This window comes from Dipodomys ordii, unplaced genomic scaffold, assembly GCF_000151885.1.
Source record: "Dipodomys ordii isolate 6190 unplaced genomic scaffold, Dord_2.0 Scaffold7, whole genome shotgun sequence".
NCBI classification, from domain to species: Eukaryota; Metazoa; Chordata; class Mammalia; order Rodentia; family Heteromyidae; genus Dipodomys; species Dipodomys ordii.
The window spans coordinates 21951028-21970015 of record NW_012267223.1 but is presented as its reverse complement, the minus strand read 5'-3'; the positions used below and the strand labels follow the sequence as shown (position 1 = coordinate 21970015).

Sequence of the window (18988 nt, the reverse complement as noted above, 5' to 3'; positions counted from 1 at the left end):
CGGACCCAAAAAAAAAAAAAGCTCAGAACTGAAGATCCTTTTACCATTCTCAAATGCAAAGAGCTGACACAAAACATATTCACAACAGTTGGAGTATTAGAAGGGATTTTGAATGATCACTTTCCCTCTCCTCCCTGTATCATTCTTTCCAACCATTACCTCAATTCCAGCCACAAAAGTCAACATTCAAATGAAAGGCAGCAAAACTGACTGCAGATAACATCCTTACTATAAAATCATACCATACTTGGTTCCTCATTATGTGCTCAGAAAGTCAATTCTCCCTATTACACCGGAGAAAAAGCAGATGGTGCTAAAAGTTGACAGACCCAATCAACCTGAGGGAGAAACACAGCTGTTACATCTAATTGAAGCAACACTTGGTGCCTGTTTTACAGATAGTGGATGGTAAGATGACCAATGCTCAGATCATTGTTCTCATTGACAATGCCAGGATGGCCATGGATGACTTCAACCTCAAGTAAGTTCCCTCCTCACCGTGCTACATGGATTGGGTGTTTGCTTTACCAAAGGAAACCTCATTTTGTCATTGCCCATGTCTCAGAATCTTACTAAATTATACAAAAGGCAAACACAATATGCAGTATTTGAACTGACTGATTTAAACCATATATAAAATGCACATGTGAGGAAAGAATCAGATGACATTAAATAATTCCTAATTTTAGGTATGACAGTTTATGTTTTTTTAGAAAAGAATTTTTTTTCTCTTAAAAGATGCATTTTGAAGTATTTGGGGTTAAAATGTTATATCTATAATTTACTTTGGAAAACCTCAACAAGGAATATAAATAAAGTAAATACAGCAAAAAAATAATGGTTTCTAAACATAAGGTTATAGGTCTATGAATGTTTATTGTTCTATTTGCTCTGTGCAATTAAAAAAAAACTGACATTTGAGCTCAGTGCCAGTATATCTGTAATCCTAGCTACTCAAAAGACTAAGACCTGAGGAACATGTTTCAAAGCCAGCCTGGTCAAGAAAATCTGTGAGACTCTGGTCTCTAACCACCAAAACGTTGGAAGTAGATCTGTGATTCAAAGTGATAGAGTACTAGCTTTGAGCAAAAATGCTTAGGGACTAAGCCTAGGCCCTGAGTTCCAGTCCCAGGACCAAAATAAGTAGAGGAAGAAAAGATGTTTGAGCTGGGTACAAGTAGTTCATGCTTGTAATCCTAGTTATTCAGGAAGCTGATTACAGTTCAAAGCCAGCCCAAGCAGAAAAGTCTGTGACACTTTCATTTCCAATTAACTAGAAAAAAATTCACACACGCGCGCGCGCACACACACACACACAAACACAATGGAAGTGGCAGTATGGCACTAAAGTGGTAGAGTGCCAGCCCAGGGAGAGCCTGACATTTGTAAATGTAAGTGTGTAAATGACAGCCTGCACACACTCATTTTCCCAGGACGAATCAACTTACACAACTGTAACCCCTCTAAATATCACCTTGACAATAAAAAAGTAAGAGATTCACTTCTAAAGTAAAGTGAGTCCTTACAAAGCCCTTGGCCTTCCAACAACAGGTATACTCTTCCCTTCCTTCCAACCAAAGGTATGAAAATGAACACTCCTTTAAGAAAGACTTGGAAATGGAAGTGGAGGGCCTCCGGAAGACCTTGGATGATCTGACCATCATCACGACAGACCTGGAACAGGAAGTGGAGGGAATGAGGAAAGAGCTCATCCTCATGAAGAAGCGCCATGAGCAGGTAGGGCTGTCCCTAGAACTCCAGGCAGTGAGTTCAGCTCTTAGTTGTCATTTTTCAGAGCAACCCAGTAGAAAACACCACCCGAATGCCATTCCTACTGTCTTCATAAAGAATCATACAAAACTCTGGCATCAATGGCTCAGGCCTGTAACCCCAGCTACTCAGAAGAGTTGAGATCAGAGAATTATGGTTCAAAGCCAGCCTGGAGAAAAAAATGCCCAACTAGAGGCATGGCTCAAGTGGTAGAGCACCAGCCATGAGCAAGCCAGCCAAGAAAAAAAATGTAAAGCTCTAATTTCAAGCTCTGGTACTGACAAGTACATAAAACAAGAACCATAAGTATCTAATTTCTCAAATTACAAGGTCATCTATTCGGATATTAAACTCAACTACTAAAATGCAATCAAAATTAGTGATGAATTGGCCAACAGTAAACACACTGTTTACTTAGACTTGTTTGTTAATATACTATAAGAATAAATGAGTGGCAAACTGAGGGATGAGACAATAAAAAGAATCTGCCATATATAAAGATAAATATGACTAGTGGCAAAAATTAGGAATCCTAACCCAGAAGCATTGAACTGACTTTAAAGGGTTTCCATTCATTTCAAGTTTCCTGAGACTGATACAATGATGGACAGGCAATTTCCATTTCAGGGCAACAAAAAAAGTTGCATCTGAACATCAAAGGGCCCAGTTTCTGAATAGCTGGTTAGACAATGGTTCTTAATTAAACCTTTCCTGTGGCAGCTTCATATTTATGAAGTCCTAAGGCAACAGCTCTACAAATTCACGAGGCAAAGGATTGCAAAAGCAACCTTTTGGATTTTGTTTACTGAGCTGCTTCCCAAAAGCCTTGGCATAATACCAGAAATGTCAGGCACGTGGTATGGCTGGAGTGATTGAGGGACTGCAGAGTTCAAACCCCAGCACTGCCTAAAAAAAAAAAAAAAAAACCGAGGAAAATATTCAACAAGTTAATTGTACAGTCAGGTGGTGCCCCAGGCTATTGCTGGACAGGACTTCAAACATTCCGAGAGCATAATTGTCTCTGGAATATTTGCAAACAAGGGTGAAGCCAATAATCACAGAGGCATTTTGTGCTTGTGATTTTTCTTTATTCTATAAAAATTTTAGGGGCTGGGAAGGTGGCTCAGTGGTAGAGCGCTTGCCTTGCATGCCTGAGGCCCTGGGTTCCGTTCTTCAGCACCACATAAGCAAAAAAGAAAAAAGCCGGAGTGGCGCTGTGGCTCAAGTGGTAGAGCGCTAGCCTTGAGCTGAAGAGCTGAGGGACAGAGTTCAGGCCCCACGACCAAACCCAAAAAAAAATTTTTTTTTAAAGGAAAAGATGTTTACAATGTTCTTTTGGTTTGTTTGTTTGTTTGTTTGCATCCTGTGGCTTGAACTCAGGGCCTTGGCCACTGTCCCTGAGCTTCTTTTACTCAAAGCTAATGCTCTACCATTTTGAGCCACAGTGCCACTTCTGAATTTTTCTGAGTAGTTTATTGGAAATAAGAGTCTCACGGACTTTCCTGCCCCAGCTGGCTTTGAACTCTGATCCTCAGATCTCAGCCTCTTCAGTTGCATGAGCCACCGATACCCAATTTGTATACAGTGTTTTGTTATCGATGTAAATAAGTTAAAAAAAAAGAAACAAACAATCACACCAGGGAAAGTATAACAATCACACAAGCTGAATGAAGGAGATGAAGATGTAGCTACCTCTGCCAATCAACTCAAGAATCCAGCCTTCTGATTGTCACAACCAATTAATTTTCTTCCTCTGTTCTTAAACAGGAAATGGAGGAGAACCCAGTGCCAAGTGACTTCAAGGTCAATGTGAAGGTAGACACTACTCCAGGAGAAGATCTAATTAAGGTCCTAGAGGATATGAGACAGGAATATGAGCTCATAATAAAGAAGAAGCATCAGGACATTGACGCTTGGTTTAAAGAGCAGGTAAGAGAAAGGTGGCCAGCCAGATGTCCATGGCTCCATACCTGTTATCCTAGCTATGCAGGAGGCTGAGATCTGAGGAGCATGGCAGACATATCTCAGAGACTCTTATTTCCAAATGAACCAGCAAAAATACAGAAGTGGAGCTGTGGCTCAAGTGGTAGAACAGCAGTTTTGAGTGACAAAACTAAGGGAGAAGGCCCTGGACCTGAGTTCAAGTAGCAGAGAAAGACAGACAAAGACAGGCAGGGAGAGAGAGAGAGAGAGAGTAAACCTGAAAGTTTTCACTGCTATAGAATCCTGATGTTGATGTCTCTGCCTGTGTTTTCCTCACAGTCTACAGCCGTGTCCCAGGAGGTGGCCAGTTCCAGTCCAGCGGCTGTGCAGGGCAGCCAAAATGACATCCATGAGCTGAAACGAACTTTCCAAGCCTTAGAGATTGACCTGCAGACACAGCACAACAAGGTGACTTGGAGCTAAAATTCCTAGGTCCAGTATCACCTCCTCCACAAAGCCCATTCACCAACAAAAAGCCAGAATTAGAAGTGTGGCTCAAGTAGTAGAGCACCAAACTTGAGAAAAAAAGGACAAGAGAGCACAAGACCCCGAGTTCAAGTTCAAGCTCCAGTACCAGTGCACACACACACACACACACACACACACACACAGATATTCAGTTGAGTTTAAATTCTAGAGAAATATCCAATTTTTTCTTTCTCATTAGAGTATGCCCCCAGGTAATTTGGACATGGTGTTTGTGACACATTTGTCCTAAAATAGTTATTTGCTGCTCAGCTGAAATTCAAATTCAACCGTGTGTCCTCTATTGTCCTCCCTCCTCTGAGGATACAAAGAGATAGCATCACCAGTTGCTATCCTGACAGAATGCACGAAGGCAATAAAGTACAGTTCAGAAGAAGGAATATGCCCAATTCCCAATACATAGCGTAGATCATCAACACTGAAGGAGGGTGGAAACATTGCCCGGAATTCCCTGATGCACTGATTGTGTGTGTGTGTGTGTGTGTGTGTGTGTGTGTGTATGTGTATGTGTGTGTGTGTGTGTGTTTATGCCCCAGAAATGACATCAGAAGTTCCAATACAGCCAACCCAAGCTCCAAACTTCCCATTCAACCTGGTTCTCATCTTTAAGCCCTCAGAGTTTACCAATAAACCGGGCAGAGTGGCCAACACAAGCTAAATACTACACACATACACACACACACACACACACACACACACACACACACACATTATTAAAGCAAGGAAGGATCAGTCAGTGAAAGATCTCTCACTTGCTCTTTCAGAAATCTGCTTTGGAGCGCATGTTGTCAGAGACCCAGTCCCGGTACTCCTGCCAGCTCCAGGACATACAGCAGATCATCGCCCGCTATGAGGAAGAACTAAGGCAGCTCCGCTGTGACCTGGAGCGTCAGAACACTGAACACAAGCTGCTCCTGGGCATCAAAACCCACCTGGAGAAAGAAATCGCCACCTACCGCCAGCTCCTGGAGGGAGACACTGACGGGTGAGGCTGAGGGGGTGAAGAGGAACCTTTAGGGCACACGGCCCTCGTGGGTCTGTCAGAGGAAGGATAATGTTGACTTTCTCTGAAAGCATCTACATAAGGTCTGCTTCACTCGACAGCCAAGTGTGAACCAATCAGCTTGAACTCCCTAGAAGAAAAGATTCACATTCTGAATGGTTAAAGTCAATCTAGTAAGGACTGAAAGGAGAAAGCAACTAAGAAGGTTTGGGGTATCCTTTTTCCCAGAGAACACACACATCTTTGTGTGCTCAGAGTTTACCAGACAGAATGTGCTTTAGCCAAAGAGAAGGAAAAGATTCATGAGAGAAAGAGAGAGAGGTGTCTAGATTGTTTAGTGTAGTATTTCTGACCACCCCAGGAAATAATAGCTGACCATAAAGGGTTCCATACATTCCATGACCCAAAAGAAAGGCTTACAAGTTGGATTTTTATTATTGTTGATGTTTTATTTATTGTTTTGTTCTTTTTTGCTTTTTGGTGCTGGTACTGGGGCTGGAACTCAGAGCATCTTGATTTTTCATTTAGCCTTTTTCACTGAAGAAGAGTGCTCTACAACTTAAGCCACATCTCCACTTCCAGCTTTTTGCTGGTTAACTGGAGATACAAGTCTCATGGATTTGTCTGCCCCAGTGACTCCTAACCATGATCTTCAGATCAGCCTCCTGAGTAGTTAGGGTCACAGGCATGAGCTCCTAATGCCCAGATAGAAATTTTGTTTCTGTGTTAAAAAAAAAATCATTGGACCAAACGTTGGCCAATCTAAGAAGCTGAGAAACTCTGACCCTGGAAGGGATCCAACAAAGTATTTGGTGGGATGCAAGGAAAAGGGAAAGGTTTGGGAGACTCAGACCTCAGAGATCATAGCAGGCAGTCCTCATGATTTTTTGCATCCAGAACAAGCAATGAGGAACTAAGGAGCTAAGAATTCCTCATTTGGGAGGATGGGAAGGGATGGGAAGGGGAAACAAAGGAGGAGGCTACAATGCTTGATAAGAAATGTACTCATTATCTTGCCCATGTAATTGTAACCCCTCTGTACAGTATTTTCACAATAAAAAAAAGAAATTAAAAAAATTCCTCATTAAGGAGCTAACAGTTCACAAGCAGGCAAAGGATGTTCATTCATGCTGAGAAGATTTTATGATTATTGCTTAGGACTCAAGTAAACTTTAACCTTTCTCTGCCTTTCAGGACAATGGAAGAATCTGAGTGGACCATGAAAGGTAAGAAAAGTCACCCATCATTTTGATCTGCATTTTAAAAAGTAATAAATTTTTCACCCATCCTGTAGTTAGTCCTAACATTTTCTGTTCTCCAGATACCCTGTGCTTAATCTTTACTTGTTCCCAAATAGACAGAAATCCTCCATGAACAAATTAAGCAATAGAACAAAGTGAGTTCTCATTATTGTCCTCAACAGCACACACTTTGAAAAATCTCTTATTCAACATGCTTAGGATAGTTTTAGAATTGTTTTGCTTTGTTTTTAATTTTGAAACATTTGCATATCATCACGAGACATCTTGAAGATAGGACCCAAAACTAAACACATTTATATACATTTCTAAGGTATCTACCTTATGTAGATGGCTAGTGGGTCACTCCATACAATATTCTAATCAATATTTTTCATCCAACAAAAATTTGATTTTTATATTTTTAGTAGTGGGATTTTTTGGCTGTACTGGTTGCTTTTTGTTTTTGTTTTCTATTGAACTCAGGACTTTGTACTTTCAAGGCAGGCACTCTACCACTGAAGCCAGGCCTCCGGCCCCTTTTTGCATTGGTTATTTTTAAAGTCAAGTCTTGCTGTATGCCTCAGCCATCCTGGATTGTGCTTTCTGGGAGTGACAGGTGTGTGGCACAGCACATAGCCATTGGTTGTGATGGGAGACCCTCAAACTGTTATGCCTGGCTGGCCTCTAACTTCAATGTCCTGTTCTCTACCTTCCAAATAGCTAGGATTACTGGCTGGAGCCACGGCACCTGGCTATGAAAACAAAGTTTCACACTGTGGAAATTTCCACTTGTAGCATCCTGTGACTGCTCAAAAACTTTTGGATTTTGGAGCATTTCTGGATTTGGGAGTTTTGGATAAAAGAAGTTCAATCTGTATTTGAAAACATTTTACAAACAGAAAATAGGTTAAAATGGTAATTCATGGTATCTGTCTCAATTAATGGAATCAATTTCCTAAACTCTTAGAAAATTAACAGATCACTTTCCAAACTTGGTTCTATTCAACAGTCTCATGAAATTTGGCTGGGATATTTTTTAATAATATGTTCTGTGGTCAGATGAGGATGAGAACACTATGCTAGGAGCTTCTTCTTAAGCATGTTGCATTATAGTAATGCAACATTACTATAATGCAACATGCTGGGATGCAGAAAGGGGTAAGGAAGAAAAAGAAACAGTAACAAAAGTTTAACTTAGTTTAACCCCAGTATCTACCTATGACCTAAGTATATTATTATCTTAGGTGATCATAAGTATACCATAGAAAACTTCTAGGACTTGCTTGTAACTTGCTAGCTTTTTGGTGGTTCATTGGAGATTAGAGTCTTATGGACTTTCCTACCTATTATGCCCCTCACATCTCAGCCTCTTGAGTAGCTAGGATTATGACTGTGAGCCACCAGCATCTGGCTAACACTAATTTATGATCAAACAACTCTCAGGCATAGGGATTCAGAATACTAGAGTTGGGCACATCACCATAGAATTACCCTTCCACAGATTTCAACCTATGGCCCCTTAGGCTCTCCTTAACCATGTCCAGGGATGGGAAGCCTTGCTTTTGATGGCTTAATCCAATCCACTTGCAAGAGATTTGCTATTATCCAAGTTTTTCCTTGTATCACCATTTAATGGTTTTGATTTTCCCTGTGGTCCTGAGTCAGTTGATCAGTGTGTGAACAAGGCATTTATCCAAACAAGGCATCTCTTTGAAAACAATGTTCATGAAGAACATCCCTGGTTTCACACCCATCCATCATATGCCATGCTTTCTAGATAATAAGAGGAGGTGTTCCAAATGGTATTTTATGATCTGCCAGCTCAGAGAATTTGTGATTCAAGAGTCACAGAGCCCACATGGGCAAAAAAGACTCTTCAGGTGCTTGGAGTCAGAAAACACCTGCCATTGCAGGTATACCTAGGATGAAGGCCTTGGTCTCCAGAGAACAAGAGAGAGACCTTCATTTCATAAAGTATGGGTGATAAAGGTCTTCATGGGGACAACCCTGTACCTTGTATCAGAATGGTCCTTAGTGAACATTCTGGAAGGCACAGAGAGGCTGCAGGGCTGAGAGCAGGGAGTAGAACTGAGTATATAGGGGGCAGCCTGGCACTGACTTCTTGGGTGCTTCTTCCCTCAGCATCTGCAGCTCCCACACTCAAGGCCATCACCCAAGAGACCGTCAATGGAAGAATCGTTCTTTCTCAAGTGAATGAGATTGAAAAGCAAATGTGAGGCCAATTTTTTTTAATTCTGCTTGTTGTAAAAACTATTGTTCCCCACCGTGGAAAGCACTTGAGTCCTTAAAGGTATTCATGGAATGAGCAAAATCACAAGCTTGTTTTTTCTCTAGTAATCTTACCATGCTGTTCATATACTGCTGGAATTTTTTTGATCAAGTTTCATGAAATTAAAACTCTGCTTTCTTACTACAATCCTCAGATTCCTGTCAAGATGCATCTTGGTTTGGAATCAATAAAACTCCCCACATCCTGTATCATGTCTTTTTCTTCGGTCACATGGCCGCAGGGGGCCTCCTTCTAATGGAAGGTTCTCATGGCATAGTCCATGAAAGATTCAGAGGGTTCTTCATGCTTTTGATGTATCTGCAGCAGTCAAACACTGGACAGAATTGTCGCCCCAAAGCTAAGCAACCCAGGAATGACATGCAATTCTTCAGAGGTTGTGCAAATATTACTTGTAGAAAGAAGTAAGGGAGTGCTAGAGAAAAGGAAAGCTTTAGTGAATCTGAGATCCACAACTGACAAAAAAAAAAAGGAAAACTGTTAAAGGACCAAAAATGAGAGTTCAATCTAAGGAAAAAAGATGACAGGAGGAAACACTTATTACAGATGGAATCTAAGTCACTAAAAAGTCCTATCCAAGACCCAAACAGAAAATATTATGATACTTTGAGTAATTCTCTCATGGAAAGGATTGATTTTGATTTTTTTTTACTGAGCCTCTGCTAAAACTGATCATAATGGCTGGTGTTTCTGATTCTTAATGCCCAGAGTTCAAGCCTCAGGAGAGGCACCAAAAAAAGAAGAAAAAAAAAAAGCCAGGATAATCACATTGTTGGAAAAATGTGCTACTGGCTTAACTAATTTATAAATTTCTTGGTATACAATTTAGAATTTGTCTTTGTTATTTGGCTATTTCAGAGAGACTCAAAATAAGAAATACACAAACATCTTCAATGAGTTCCTTTGTGCCATATTTGTCGGTAGTGGCATTTGATGTCATTGTGGGTAAGAATGGATCCAAATGCAACTTAATTAGTTTCCTTTTTTTTCATTTCACTTTACTAAAAGAATCTCTTTATGCTAATAAATTAAAGAGTCCCTAATCAGATCCTCTTTTTTTGGTAGTACTGAGGTTTGAACTAAGGGCTGAGTACCTGCTAGGCAAGTGCTATACCACTTAAACCATACCTCCAACCCTTTTCAGTCTGATTATTTCTGAGATAGGGTCTTACTTTTGGCCCAACCAGCTTGGATCTCCATCTTCCTATTTACACTTCCCATCATAACTGGAATAATAGGCAGGAACCACCACATCCAGCTTCTCTGTTTAGATGGGATCTCACAAACTTAATTTTGCATATAGCTGGGAATACAGGCATGTACCACCAATATCTGGCCTATCTCTTTTTTTTTGAATTCTAAAAATGTTCATAAAATACATAGTTGGCCATCCACATATCATCATGTTCTACATCTATGGAGTCAATCAACTTTAGGTCAAAAATATTTTCTTTTTAAAGTATCTTTACTAGCCGGGAGCCGGGAGCTCACGCCTATAATCCTAGCTACTCAGGAGGCTAAGATCTGAGGATTGCAGTTCAAAGCCAGCCCAGGCAAGAAAGTCCATAAGACTGTTATCTCCAGTTTACCACTCAGAAAACCAGAAGTGGCACTGTGGCTCAAATGGTAGAGTGCTTGAGCTGAAGAGCTGAGGAACAGTGCCCAGCCCCAGAGTTCAAGCACCACGACTGACTATATACATATATATATATATACATATACATATATATTACTAAACATGTACAGACTTTTATTTCTTCTGTTGTTACTCGCTGAACAATATAGTATATAACAATTTACATAGTATTTATATTGTACTAGATCCTGTATAAAGATATTTTGCATCATTTTACATTAGGATATATGAAAATGTCAGTTATACCCAAATACTAAGCCAGTTTATGTAAAGGACTTAAGTAGCCACAGATTTTGGTATTTGCCCTGAAACTAATTCTCTGTGAAAACACGGGACAACTGCTTATGTTTTTCTCAAGATGAAATTTGAACTTTGCTAGGAAAAACAATATCCCTAGAAGAATATTAAAAAATAATATGACAAGCTAAAAAGAAAGTTATTTCAAAAAACTCAGAAAACAATTACTAACTTTCCCCCTTACAATTATAGTTTGTATATGACTAGGTAACAACAAATCTAACATATGATTTTTCTTCTAATGACCTTAAATATCTCCCAAGTCTTATTTAATTTTCACTCTATCAAATAACGTAACCAACTCATCCCTGTTGTTCCAGGGAACTCTCCAGTCCTAAACAAACTGGAGGGATGGTCATCCTATACAGGAAGGTGCGCCTCTGTTTCACTAAGTAAAAACAAGTAGAGAGAAATATTTGCTCAGATAAAGAGAAAAATGGCATGAATTTTGGCTCTATGACACACAGAATGACCTTTCTCCCCCAATAACCCTTCTCTATGACTTAGAGAATAAACTTTTCTTCAAGTTCCATAACCTCTCTCCCATAAAGCCTTTCAAAATACTAATCAAAAACTGATTAATGTTTAGGTGTTTAGGTGTTCAGGTGAATCATTAATCATAGGAGTTTCTGTTTGTATTTAATTTTGAAATCACACACACACACACACACACACACACACACACTACATAAGAAAATAAATACTATTGTTTTCATTCAAGAAACATTTTGAATAAGTAGCTATTAATATTCTATTATCTAAAACAACTAAACAATAATTGGCTAATCCAAAAGAGTATGAAGTATCATTTTGGAGTTCAAGATCTATGGCATCATACTTATATCTAAAGTATAATAAAATGGTTTAGTCCATACATCCATATGATATTGTTCAATCAAATTCATAGATTCATTTTTTCCACTATTATTTCTATCAATAAAGTGTGAAATTGGAAAGCAAAATTCATAAAAGTTAAGCCAGGTGTGGTGTCACACACCTATAACTCCAGATAGGCTGACAGGAGGGTCATAAGTTCAAGGTACGATCCTGTCTCAAAAAGGAAAACTAATGCCATACAGAAACATTTTAGTCTGATGTAATTCCATTTATCTATTCTTTCTTTGATTCATTGTGCTTCTGGATCTTTACTCAGAAAGTTTCTGCCTGTGCCAAGGAGTCCTAATGTTTCCTCCTACTCCTGCCTGTACTCATTTCATGGTTTCAGGTCTTACATTGAAGTCTTTGATCCATTTTGAATTGACACTGATACAAGGTGATAGATAGGGATCCAGTTTTAGTTTTTTGCATGTGGCTATCCAATTTTCCCAGCACCATGTGTTCAAGAGGCTTTCTTCCAACCCGTGTTTTTAGCTTTCTTATCAAATACTAGATGGCTATAGGTCTATGGATGTGTTTCTGGGTCTTCAATTTTGTTTCCATTGTTCCTCAGGCCTGTACCAAGCTATTTTCTTTACCATAGCTCTGTCGTATAGTCTAATGTTTAGAAAATGCTAAACCTCTAACACCCCTGTTTCTGCCCAGGATTACTTTTGCGATTTGGAACCTTTGGTGGTTCCATATGAATTTCTGGATTGTTTTCTCTTTATCAATGAAGCGTGGTATTAGGATTTTGATGGGAATTGCACTGAATTTGTAGATTGCTTTGGGCAATATTCCTATTATCATGATACTAATTCTACCAAACCAGGAGCACAGAAGTCTTTCTACTTCCTTATTTTTTCTTTGATTTCCTTCTTCAAAATTGTTTAGTTTTCATTGTAGAAGTCCTTCACATCCTTGGTTAGATTGATTCCTACAGAATGGGAGAAGATCTTTGCCATCTCTACATTGGACAAAAGCCTAATATCTAGAATATACAGATATCTTAAGAAACTAAGCTCTCAAAGAATCAACAACCCAATTTACAAATGGGAAAACAAGCTAAGTAGAACCTTTTCAGAAGAAGAAGTATAAATGGCCATATGAAGAAATATTCAGCATCTCTAGCCATAAGGGAAAAATGCAAGTCAAAACAATGCTGAGATTCCATCTCACCCCAGTTAGAATGGCCATTATCAAGAATACAAACAACAAATGCTAGCACGGATGTGGGTGCAAAGGAACCCTAGTACACTGTTGATGGGAATGTAAACTTGCCCAACTACTGTGGAAAGCAGTATGGAGGCTCCTCAAAAAAAAAACTAAACATAGAACTACACTATAATCCATAATTCCACTCTTGGCATTTATCAAAAAAATTATGAACTAGGAGATAGTAAAGGCACCTGCACAACCATGTTCATTGCAGCACTACCCACAATAGTGGCTGATATTAAACCAGCCCTCAATGTACAAATGGATTGAGAAAATATGATACATATAGACACAATGGAATTTTATTCATATATTAGAAAGAATGGTATTACACCATTTGCAATTAAATGGAAGGATCTGGAAAAGTCATGTAAGTGAAGTAAAGCAAACTCAGAGAGACAAAGGATACATAATTTCTCTCATATGTGGGACCCAGAATTAACTTATAAATATATAGGTAAACATTTTTAGATAATATCCAAATATACATAAAGGAAAGGGAAGGGAAAATAGTAGAGAAAGGGGAAGGAGAAAGAAAAGGAGAAGCAAAAGAGAAGAGAAAAAGAAATCAACAAATTGAACCTTCCTAGGTAAGGCACAAAGAAACTACTATCTAGAATGATCACCTAAGGCCTTGCTCCATTCCAGCTTCTCCAAAACATAGAAACTGAAAGAAATTTAAAAACACATATTTTTAAAAACTCATAGCTAATTCCAAATAATAATTCTAAATATACAAGCTATTGAAAAGTCAAAATAATGCATGTAGCTTAAGCTGGAACCAATGTGTACAAATGCCCAGTAGTTGAATGAATAAAGTAAACTTCAGTAGATACTAAAGATTGAATTTTTTGCTTCTTTTTCAGATAGCTTGTATCTAATATAGTCTTTAAAAGTTTACTTGATATACACTATATTCATGCATGAAATATCACAATTAAACCCCTCAATTTGTATAATTAATTTATAAGATTAATACAAAGAGAGGAAAAAGTTTACTTTGTGTAACATAACATTTATTTAAAATTAAAAGACCATAATCCCATTAATGTCCTCTATGGCTGTTAATATTCTACAGATATGTATATCCTTATTTAGTCTTTCACACAGAAAAACGAATATTAAATAATTATTTTCTGAGTATAAGTAGGTATTGGTGGCCCCAATGAATCTGTCCCATCAGTACTATGTCTTTCCGTGGTCCCCTCCACATCTTCTCTGGGCTTGGCCATGCGACTTGACTTGACCAAGGCATGTTATACTGAGAACCCAACCAACAGATAGAACAGAAGCTCCAGGAGCATTATTCAGGTCCAGCATTTATTCCAGCTAGTGCTCAATACTCAAGTCAACTAGCTGAGGCCTCAGACATGGTGAAACAGAAATAAGCCACTCCCCCAATGCAAACCCAATATGAGCAAATAAAACATCATTGCAAGGTAGTATGGTATGTAGCAAAGGATTTTTTTTCAAGAATCTCTTGTTTGCCCAGTGACAGTAGTTGACTTAGGACTAAAAGGCCATTTCTATCTTCATTAAACTAACCAGAATTTCTAGTTGTTTAAACACTGAAATAGACCTTTCCAGAAACCCTGGACCACAGATGAAGCATCAAAGCTTCCAAGGGAAAAGCTAAAGTTGACTCTCCTCAAAAAAGATAGCAGAGACTAAAGCCACCATCCCTGTGTCTTCACTGCTGCCTTCTCTGCCTCTTCACAAGAAGGGAGCATGCAGAGAAGGGGTGCCCTCAGTCCTCACCAGAGCATGCCATGATGCCCAGATAAATCCTCCTTTGAGTTTCGATTCCTTTCAACTCTGCCTTTAAGTTCCTCATTCCAGGGGCATTAACAATTCCCCTTTAAATATTTATGTTTTCAGTATTACACTAATCAAAAGTTTCATTGAAAGGTGATCTGGTTTCAGTGTAGGTGAGGTATGTTCTCATTCACCAAGATGATAAGATGATTATGATGATCAGGTAGCTCCCAGTCACAAGGTCTAATAAATCATCCCAATGGCATGCCTCAATTACTATTCTCTCCCATGGTCTTTAATCAATAAATGCTTTTTAAAGAGTTTTTGTGTTAACATACATACCCTCTGAAGTGTTTGTATACCCTAGCAATGTTGGGTATCTGACCTAACTACATGCCTGAGTTCACCCCCTGTGGGTGACTCACTCCATCACATTTATTCTATTACAACACACACCTGTCACCATCACTCTGCAGAGGATTAGAGAGTGTCTAAAATGCAGTAATGAAGTCATGGCAAAAGGAAAAGACAGCACCTCTAATACTGTCAGAGATGAGATGACCGAACCATTCTTTGGAGTTTTATATGAGAACCTGTGTGTGTGCATGTGTGTGCACGTGCACATGTGTGCATGCATGTGTAGTCATTCTAGTATACAGATTAGCTACCAAAGCTTCTCTTTGAAATTTTAATATGAATTCATCTAAAAGAATCATGAATCACCTAATAAAACTATGAGTCTACGCTAATTTTAACCTGTGTATAGACAACTCTCACACATGTGACATATGTACACACATAGTAGTAGACATGGTTAAAATAGTAACTACCTTTGACTACACTCGTAATCTCATCAAATATTTGTCATAACCCTACAGGACATTGCCTCCATCTTCTAATTGAGGAAAGTGAAGCTCAGGGGGAATGCATTGACTAATCCATGGTCATAGAACAATTTTGGTTATTACCAGAATTTGTACCCAACATATTTGTGTCATCAGACAAGTCAAAAAGGGTTGTCAAAGAGTGATGTAACATCAAAAAGCATGAACAATTCATTTTAGAGGATTTGCTTTTTGGGGGGGGAGAGCCAGTTCTGGGGCTTTAACTCAGGGCCTGGGTACTGTCTTTTTCTCAAGGCTAGCAGTCTATCAAATGAGCCATAGTGCCACTTCCAGCTTTTTCTGTTTATGTGGTACTGAAGAATCTAACCCAGGACTTCATGCATGCTAGGCAATCACTCTACCGCTCTATCACTCTACCACATTCCCAGCCCTGGACAATTCATTTTAAGGAACACTTGATGACAATTTTTATCTAAGACTTCAATTCAGGGATAAGAAGTCTGAGTTTTCCCTTTTGAAAACTCAAGCAATTAGTGAGGCAACTAGTTTAACCTCATTTACACAGTACAAGAACTACATATATAGGGATGGGAAGGGGAAACAAAGGAGGAGGCTACAATACTTGATAAGAAATGTACTCAGTATCTTGCCCATGTAATTGTAACCCCTCTGTACAGTATTTTCATAATAAAAAATAAATAAGAGCTGCATATATAATACATATGGTTGTTCTCTCTCTCTCTCTATATATATATATATCTTGTCTCACCCTCCCACTTGCACATATATGTGTGTCTGTATGTATATGTCAGAAACAAACATTGATACTCCAAGTGGAGTATCTGATGCCTTTAATCCTAGTTACTCTAGAGGCTGAGATCAGGAGGATCACAGTGTAAGGCTAGCCCAAGGGAAAAAAGTCTGTGAGATCCTATCTCAACCAACAAAAAGCTGAGCATGATGACCTGGATCTATCATTCCATCTAGGCAGGAAGTATAAATAAGAGGATCACTATCTAGGCCAGCCTGGATATAAATGTGAGGCCCTATTTTTTAAAATAATAATAATAACAACAACAATAACAATAGAAAAAAGACTAGGGGCATGGTACAAGTGGTAGAGTGGCTACCTACTAAACACAAGTACCTGAGTTCAAACCCCAATAACACACACACACACACACACACACACCACCGAGAGAGGGATAGGAATTTATATCCAAGAACTACTACCTACCTTCTCTTTACCCAGATCTTGAAGCACCCAATGCCCTATAGACAGAAATGTCCTCTTAGCTTGTGACTACCCTAAAACTACACTAACTGGCAGGAAAGGGTCAGATTATTTCCCTCAAGATCTTGTTTCAAGTTCAGTTTCAAACCCAGAGTATCTCACACCTTAAATGTTTGCCTAGTTATTCTCACTCCTAGTTTCTATCAAAATTCTTTCTCCACATATGCACAGGGAACATAAAAAGACAAGAAGGATGGAGAGGCAGTAGTAATATTGGACAGTTCATTGTTCTGGCAAACATTTTTAACATCCATCAGTGGTAAATATTTTATCTAGAGTCATATCACAGAAACCTGTGGTGAAGACTTTCCTGTATCATACCTTAGGAAGCAGCAGTTAAGTCCCCACCCAGTCCTTCATCTTTGTAAAGCCGGGGCTTCTCAAATATTAATGCACATACACACCTGGGGAGCCTGTTGAACTGCAGATTATGATCTGGTAGCTCTGGTTTGGGACTTGATATTCCACATGTCTAACATTCTCCCGGAGGAGGCTAATCCATGGACCACATTCTGTGTAATGAAGTGATAGTTATGGATGATTCCAGCCCATCACAGCTTGACAGGTCCCCTCCATTGAATGTCATACCTATACGTCGGTTTCAACAGATTCAATACAGAGCACACTGGGTCAACCACACAGCCCACTGGAGTCTCATCAGTATGGTCTTATTCAACTCAAGCTGAGCCTGCAAGAGCACAGGCTAAGTGAAGCCTTGCTGGAGGATGTTGTTCAGGTTCTCATCAAGGAGAAGGTGGCAGAATGAAGTCTGGAAATTAAGAAGATCAATCATCTTGCTCAAGTTATTCCTTGGTTCAAGCCACAAACACCTCACAACAATTCACATCCAATAGAAAGGATGGAAAACACCTGTCCAAGGTGGTTTATTGCGTTAAGCCAGCATAGTAACTAAATAGTACACCTCCATGTACATGCCAGGATGTATGCACTACTCAAGAAAAATCTCCCACAATTCTCTTCAAGGACTATTTGTGTACTCCACAAGCCAAACGATGGCTGAAGTTTTAAGAGAAAACAACTTTAAAAAGAACTGTAAAACATGCCCTAAATCCAGGTGCCACTGGATTAGGGCATTACCTGACATACGGAAATGTAACCCCACTGTACAACTCCTTAATAATAACGATTTTGAAAAACCCAAATGGAAAGACTTGGAAAAAAATAAATTAAGTGAAGTAACCCAGGCCCAAAGAAACATAGGTCCCATGGTTTCCCTGATTTGCAATAACTAGTATACATCTAGGATAATCTTACCAGACAAGCAGAAAAGGTCAAAAGCTATTTACCTATGCACATATAAGATGATGCTAAGTGAAATGAACCCCAAGATAGGGACACAAGAGGTTTTATCTTTGTCGCTGTTGTTTTTAATGTACTATGTGATTTTTTTTGTTTCTTTTGCATATTCTTCCTCTGTGGTATAACCCCTGTTTTCACTGTATTTGATTCCAGTGCCCTGCATCTTGTATACACATCTTTCTAATTTGGGGAGGGGGAAGGGAAATAATAAAATGCTGAAACAAGGATACAGGTTGACCCATTGTAAAAATGAGGTGTATAAGACACTATGTTAAAAATTAACTTTACAAACTGGAGGCGGGAGGGAGGAGTTGGGGAGGTGGAGAGAGAAGGGATGGTAGGGGAAAAACAAAGGAGGGGGTAACAATGCTCAATAGGAAATGTACTTATTACCTTACTAATGTAACTGTTACCCCTCTGTACAGTATCTTTACAATAAAATATATTTTAAAAAAAACATTCTATTTAAAGAACAATTAAAAGAGAAAAATAGCTTTTGTGACAGTCAAATATACATGTAAAAGTCCTAATAAAAGTGATACCTAAACACGGAAAAAAGCAACATTTTTAACTATGCTAGTATTTCATAATTTAACAAATGTGTGTAACTAAATACACAAATTAAATATTATTCTTCCAATAAAAATATGCCTAAGCAAGGAAATCAAAAGTGCCTAACCCAATTAAACCGAGTCAGCCAAGACTAGTTGCAATTGCAGTTGCTACTGATATCGGTTTTCTTTGTTTTTAAGAAATTTGGGGGGGGGGTGGTGAGGGGAGGATGGGAAGGGGAAACAAAGGAGGAGGCTACAATGCTTGATAAGAAATGTACTCATTATCTTGCCCATGTAATTGTAACCCCTAAATACACAAATTAAATATTATTCTTCCAATAAAAATATGCCTAAGCAAGGAAATCAAAAGTGCCTAACCCAATTAAACCGAGTCAGCCAAGA

The 18988-nt window shown here is 38.9% G+C and overlaps 1 protein-coding gene across 1 annotated transcript in view; it reads left to right on the top strand.

Annotated features, from left to right (window-relative positions):
* The window catches only part of Krt23 (keratin 23, type I), a 22959-nt gene extending 5481 nt beyond the window's left edge, over positions 1 to 17478 (top strand). The window contains exons 2-10 of the mRNA XM_013037222.1: positions 399 to 481; positions 1581 to 1737; positions 3538 to 3699; positions 4033 to 4161; positions 5004 to 5224; positions 6437 to 6468; positions 8626 to 8716; positions 9650 to 9711; positions 17321 to 17478. Coding sequence (XP_012892676.1) covers positions 399 to 481; positions 1581 to 1737; positions 3538 to 3699; positions 4033 to 4161; positions 5004 to 5224; positions 6437 to 6468; positions 8626 to 8716; positions 9650 to 9711; positions 17321 to 17478 — 1095 coding nt within the window. The remainder of the gene's footprint in view (positions 1 to 398; positions 482 to 1580; positions 1738 to 3537; positions 3700 to 4032; positions 4162 to 5003; positions 5225 to 6436; positions 6469 to 8625; positions 8717 to 9649; positions 9712 to 17320) is intronic.
* The last annotated feature ends 1510 nt before the right edge of the window (positions 17479 to 18988 follow it).